Genomic DNA, 6,552 nt, shown 5'->3' with positions numbered 1-6,552 from the left:
TTCAAACTATATTTCTGCAAGAAGATGTCTAAAACAGGAAGTGGCAGAGAGGAGTGTGATGATGGACAATATGAAATTGCTGACGGGCATCAAGAACATTTATAATGTGTGTGAGAACCCCACCCCTCCATCTTCCTCTTCCATCCAGTTAAGGGAGAGAGAAGCCAATCTTCCCCCATTGTTCAAGCCTCTGAGGAAAATTAAAAAGGCTTTTAAAAGAGCTGTAACTCTGGATCCTGAAACAGCACATCCCAGCCTTCTAATATCTGAAGATAAAAAGTCAGTGAGATTTGTGATGGAAAAGAAAATAGCTCTTCCTACTCTGAGGAGATTTAGCACTTTCCCACTGGTCCTCAGATCTGAAGGCTTCGATTCAGGCAGGCATTACTGGGAAGTGAGAGTGAATGACAAGCCTGAATGGATGGTGGGGGTTTGTGAAGAACCTCTATTCAGAAAGGATAACCCAAACTTAACAGGACAGAATGGATACTAGACGATTCAGCTCTCCAATGATATGTATGTTGCACAAGGCTTTGTTTCAGTCCACCTTAGGTTAACAACAAAACCTCGAGGTATAGGCATTTATCTCGACTATGAACTAGGTGAAGTTTCCTTTTACAATTTACATACAAACTCACATATACATTCATTTTTTAATGGATTTTCTGGACTACTCAAGCCTTATTTTTATTTTGGAAGGGCTCCCAAATCTCTAACAATCTGCACAGATTATGAATGATAAATTCCCATGTTAAGTCTGGGCAAAGGGGACCAAAGGGAAGAATGAGGAATTCAGAACTCAAATGCAGATGGCCCCGCCTGCTGCTGATAAGAAGAGCAAACAGCCTAGCTTGCCTGGCTGAGCTAGCACGTGGCTTGTAAGTTAGAGTGGAATGTCCCTCCCTAGTGACTCAGTTTATAAAAATCCTCCCCAGTAAGTTCACAGTGTGACCTCCCATTCTGCCTCTCCAGGATGAGGAACTCACCTGGGAGCTCCCTTCCCCCCTTTAATAAAGCTGCATTATGTTTTCTCTCATTCTCTCTGATTTCTTCTTTAAGTCTGCTAAACTAACATATGGTGCTGCAAAACCTGGGAGATGAGTTTAGGTGCTGTGCCCCCACCTTAGGGTGATTGCTGGCATTCCTTGCTCTCTCCTGAACCAGTGTCAAGATTCTCCAATGGAAAGTAAGGTTCTGTTGCTCTCCCTCTCCCCTGTGCTCTGTGTGTTCAACTGCTGGCCAGATCTCTGCCCCTTTTGTATTTCTAATCTCTGTATTCCCCTTCTCCTTTCCCAGGAGATTCCTGATGCTGACATAATTGTTTGAAAGAGCTCAGAGCTAGTCAGACTAGTCTCCTGCTTCAAAGGCAACTGTGCCTTTTGAGTCAGAACATTTGTGAACTCCCATGGAAGACCAGATCTGGTCTCACTTGACCCTCATTTAGGCAGGCTGGCGCCCAGTTCCACACACTGGTGCTCTGTCCTGTCAATCACAGATCTGTGTCAGGGGTGTCACCTGAGAAACTTTTACTGAAAAATTTCTTATGGGCTATTGATCTCTTGAGGATGCTTGTGTCATCCATAGCCTCTCTGTTCTGGAGACTCCCACTTTGCAGGGGACACCCTGTAATCCTGGTTGTCTCCCCAGCAGATCCAAGAAACACGGGAAATCAGATGTCCAGAGCTGCTTGCTTTCTAATCTTTCAAACTTGGGTCTAGCTGAAGACTCCTGCCTCAAGAAACTGATCCTTTTTTCTATAACTGTGTAGCCACAATACCAGCTAAATAATAACTCTCAGTGGCCTAAGAATAAAACCTTTAGTTCAGCATCTAAACACTTTCTCTGCCAACAGACTTAAAGAAACTTTCTTTTGTTTTGCTGCCATGACTCTGCCTCTGTCCCAGCCTCCACTCCCTCTGCACAGTGTCTCCTTTAAATACCTCCCAAATTCCCAACAAAGCCTTTTCATCCTGACCAATCCAAACTCAGCCATTGCTATTCTGCCCCCTATGTCATCTGTTGCTAGGGGTGAAGATTCCTGCCATGCGGGATCCCTTTGTCCTCCAACTACTCTGCCCTCTGCTGTTCTATCCAATCCAGGATCAGCCCCAAGGATATATGATCCTGCCAACCTAAATCTCTTTGATTTCCAGTTGCCCAGCCCTCTTCTATCTCAACCAATCCAGACTCAGACATTCCTATTCCACTCCTCCTACTGAGTCCCTCCTATAACCTCTTCAAAAGTTACAAACTTAAAAGTCCCTCTCACTTTCAAAACCTACTGTATCTCTAACTGCTGTAAACTCACTCACCTTTAATCCTACAAACCCCTTACAGCCTCTGTTTTCCTAACTCAGTCATACGCAAATGTCGCCTCACCACAGGTAGCCCTTTCCAATTCTCCCTCAGACCCATCCACCTTCTCTTTCCTCCCTCTCTCCCAAGCCATTCAGAAAGTTTCATGCATCCACTCTTCTTTTTCAACCCTGACCTACAATTAAACTATCACCTTCTTCCTCTGATAACATTAGCAGCAAAAACATATGCAAATTGGCCAGACCTCTTGGTTCCTGCTTTCCCTTCTTATGGGTCAGCTCAGGCAAGCCCCTCCCCCGTCCCCCACTCAGGAAAGTTCCCAGAGCAGAGAAAAATGCCAAAGTCAATAGCAAATTCTCACTGCTACCCAACAGCATACAAAAACAACAAAACAAAAAAAAAACAAACAAACTAGAAACTACCTCCAAACATCTCACTCACCTTCAAACACCCTATTAGAGACATGGTGGGCCTTTCAAGTTCCAATGTCTGAGAGGAACTGACAGAAAAAACTCGTGCCTTACAGCAGTGGTGACAGGTCAGAAAATACCTGCTCCTCACCTCTGGATACTTGCTTCAAGTGTGGCAAAAAGACCATTGGAGTTAGCACCTATTCTAACCCTCCAAACCGGAGCCTGCTAACACAGCCTTATCCTATCTGTGGACACAGGGCCATTGGAATATAGGGTAAGTTCCTACAAAAGCAACCATTCTGCAGACCCAGTTCCCACCCTGGCTGATCTCTGAGGCCTGGCCACAAACACTGAAAATGCCCAGGTTCCACAACCCTCACCACTCCTGCTAAGCTACCCTTCAGGTACCAGGTAGACAAGTTTCCTTTCTGGTTAACAGGAGAACTACCTGCTCAGTACTCCTTTCTTTCTTGGATTCTGTTTTCCCTACCCTGGTCATAATAATAGGGATTAACAGCTTTTCCTCCAAGCCTCTTACCACTCACCATGCATTGTCAACCCTATCATATAGTATCTTTCCCCATCATCTGTAACCTCTCACTACCAACCTGTTTTCATTACTCCAAAGAACTCCTCCTCTTTTCCTGCTAAAACCCAAGTGCCTGTCTTCGCACAACACGGTAGAAATCTGAAACCCATCATTACTTACCTACCTTCCAATAAACTTCTTATCCCTAAATAAATAAATAATTTTTTGGTGTGCAGTCCCACCCTCTACCCTGCTCAAACTTCTTGGCCTCCAAAGGATACAGAGTATCCCCTTCCAAGGCCCAACTATCTCTCCTCACAGTCACACATATCAGCTTTCAATTAACTCTCACCACTAGAAGTCTAACAGTCAATCGGCACATTGCCATTGAAAGCCTCAAGCCTCCTCAAATTGCTGATCAAATCCTCTCCTTTCTCAGGTTTTTTAGTTTCTCATAAGGAACAGCTTTCACGGCCTCATTGCTAAGTAAGCAAAGCATTAGAGAGGCAGGGCCTGTCCCAGGGACAACGCTCCTCACAAACCTCCAGCTTTATACCTAATCTGAGGACATGTCCCGGGAACAGCTCTCTGGAAATTTTATATCCTCAACATCACACCTGATTTAAAGCAATCTCAAATTATGTAACCTTATTTAAGTTCGTTCAATCCATCTGTCCTTCAAAACTTAAGAACTGAAATGTCAAATAGTCAAAGGTTTCCTATACTCAAACTTGTTCTTTACTGTCCACTTTCATGTCTGTCTCTACCTCGCAGTCTGCCCTGATTCCATGTTAAGATTCTCTGAAAACTCTGCAAAATTGGAAGTCTCTGTAACCTGTCTCTCACTCTCTGGCCTAAAAGCACCTACGATGTGTCAAATCACCCTAATTCTTTATACTCGTCCATGAGCTAGATCTGTCTTCTGACTGCTCCTCTTTGAACTGTCCTTGGGGACACACTTTGCAGGGGTTTTCTGCCTCTCAACATTACAAACCTCCCAAACAACACCAAACTGATTTAAGAAGGAAAGAGAAAGTCAAAAAAGAAAAAGAGAGGAAGAGAGACACAGAACAAAGAGAAAGAAAAGAAAGACATCAAGAGACCTGACTCTAACAAAATTAAACTCTGAGCCTAACTAAGACTCACTGCAGCACATAATGCCAATTTTAGCCTCCCTACCTTGATACAAACAGACAACGGTTCTAGCATCATCTCCAAAAACATCTAGCAAGTATCATCTAGTTTAAGTATCTGCTATTAACTATACATACCATGTCATTCCCAGTCTTCCGACAAAACAAAGTACATAGACACATTAAGTCCTGTCTTACTAACTTAAGACCTGTCACATAGGTCTTAAGTTAAGTTACCTCCTATTGCCTTAGCCTATATCTAAACAACACTCTGTTATCCTTCCTTTCTGAACTCCTTCCGGCTGATGTGCAGCCATCTACTTCTGCTAAACCGTAACTTGTTCCCCAAGCCCTCCTCCTTCTTCTTCCTCCTCCTCCTCCTCCTCCTCTCCTTCTCCTGCTCCTGCTCCTGCTCCTGCTCCTGCTCCTTCTCCTTCTCCTTCTCCTTCTCCTTCTCCTTCTCCTTCTCCTTCTTCTTCTTCTTCTTCTTCCCGCTTCTTTTAACATTGTGCCTTGTCTCTCCCTCCTTAAGCAACTACTCTGAAAAACACTTACAAAAAAAAACCCCAAAAAACCACAATGCTGTATACCCAGACTCTCCTCTGAAGGTCTGGACCTTCAAATCAGGTCATTCTCATCAAACAGCATATACCCAAACCTCTCCTACCACACGGAAGCAGGCCTTGATCAGTCACTTTGATCACTCCCACAGCTATTAATTAAGGTCATGAGTGACCCCATTGACCCCATCTTTCTCAAGTCAAACATGTTTCCCCTCACTAAGTAAATTTCCCATGCTCTAGACGCCAATACCCAAGTACAAGTTTCCAATAACGTTCTCTAAGCTAAGCAGACAATAATACAACAAGCCTCTGGAGAACCACAAACTATGCAGCTCCAACTTGGTTCCAAATTATCCAGGGCGCCTGCACCTTACTATTCCTTAACTAAAGTCAAATGGCAACCAAACTTTCCCTTATTTTCTGTGTGCCTCTTTACAACAACCTTTGCTACCAGCAGTACCAATCAATTTCTCTAAACCACACTCCACCAAAACACCTCAAGCCATTACATCAACCCAAACTGAGTGTTCCACCATTCAAGAACACATTTCCTTCTAAAAACCAAAGCCTGATAAGAACACTAAGCCCACTTGCATCTAACGCCCCCTGCAGTGGAACTTGAGAACTGTAAACACAATGCCAGCATAAACAAGCACACTGTAGCTAAACCAGAACACCACTTTTAGTATAATAAACCTCTATACAGAATTCAATCACAAACCTTCACCCAAATTAACTAAAAAACGAATTTATAACTTAAATTTTCCTTCTCTAAGACCAATAATTATTCATTGTTTAATATTTTTATTTATTATTTTTAACCAATTGTTATTAATCACTCCATGCCTCTTTAAGTTTTTACTTCACAGGATCAAGGAAATGACCACCTTAATTCTCTCCTGGCCACTAATACCAGAGTGACTCACTTCAGGCTCTGAACCCCCAGACCGTCACTCCTGTTCAGCAGATAGTAGCAAAAGAAAAATAATTTGCCCTGTTTTATAACTAAAAAGAGTCTGAGATGTTAAGTCTAGGCAAAAGGGCCCAAGAGAAGAACAAAAAATTCAGAACTCAAATGCAGATGGCCTTTTCTGCTGCTGATTAGAAGAGCAAACAGCCTTGCTTGCCTGGCTGAGCTAGCAGAGAGCTCATAAACAAGAGTGGAATGTCCTTGCCTAAAGACTCTGTTTATAAAAATCCTTCCCAGTAAGTTCACAGTGTGACTTCCCATTCTGCCTCTCCAGGATGAGGAACTCACCTGGGAGTTCCCTTGCCCTCTTTAATAAAGCTACATTAAGTAAGCTTTCTTTAACATTTTTGTATTATATTAGTTTGTTTATATAGTTTGAATACATTGTGTAATACTCAAAAGTCTCTTCCAAATTATGAAGAATTTTTGGAAATTGTTGCACTGGTTTACTAATCTCCGTTTGTCTCAATTCTAATATCCTTGCAATATATTTCCAATAATGGAATAGGTGGGTCATACAGAGCTTCTATGTTCAATTACTTGTTGTTGCTGTTGTTATGTGCCATCGAGTCGTTTCCGACTCATAGCGACCCTATGCACAACAGCTCTAAACCCTGCTCTATCCTGC

At 42.8% G+C, this 6,552-nt stretch overlaps 1 protein-coding gene across 1 annotated transcript; it reads left to right on the top strand.

Moving 5' to 3' along the window:
• Positions 1-61: 61 nt before the first annotated feature.
• Positions 62-493, top strand: LOC102853527 (E3 ubiquitin-protein ligase TRIM39-like). Its single transcript, XM_006896664.1, has one exon. It carries the CDS (start codon positions 62-64, stop codon positions 491-493), a length of 432 nt encoding a protein of 143 aa, XP_006896726.1.
• Positions 494-6,552: the final 6,059 nt, after the last annotated feature.

The sequence above is a fragment of the Elephantulus edwardii genome, unplaced genomic scaffold (genome assembly GCF_000299155.1).
Source record: "Elephantulus edwardii isolate Elephantulus edwardi_28Jun2011 unplaced genomic scaffold, EleEdw1.0 scaffold00188, whole genome shotgun sequence".
NCBI classification, from domain to species: Eukaryota; Metazoa; Chordata; class Mammalia; order Macroscelidea; family Macroscelididae; genus Elephantulus; species Elephantulus edwardii.
The sequence above is the reverse complement of the archived record's forward strand: the minus strand, read 5'-3'. Positions and strand labels throughout refer to the sequence as shown.

Excerpts from the sequence above, each read along its gene's own strand:
- LOC102853527 (XM_006896664.1), top strand. The coding sequence starts at position 62 with ATGGACAATATGAAATTGCTGACGGGCATCAAGAACATTTATAATGTG.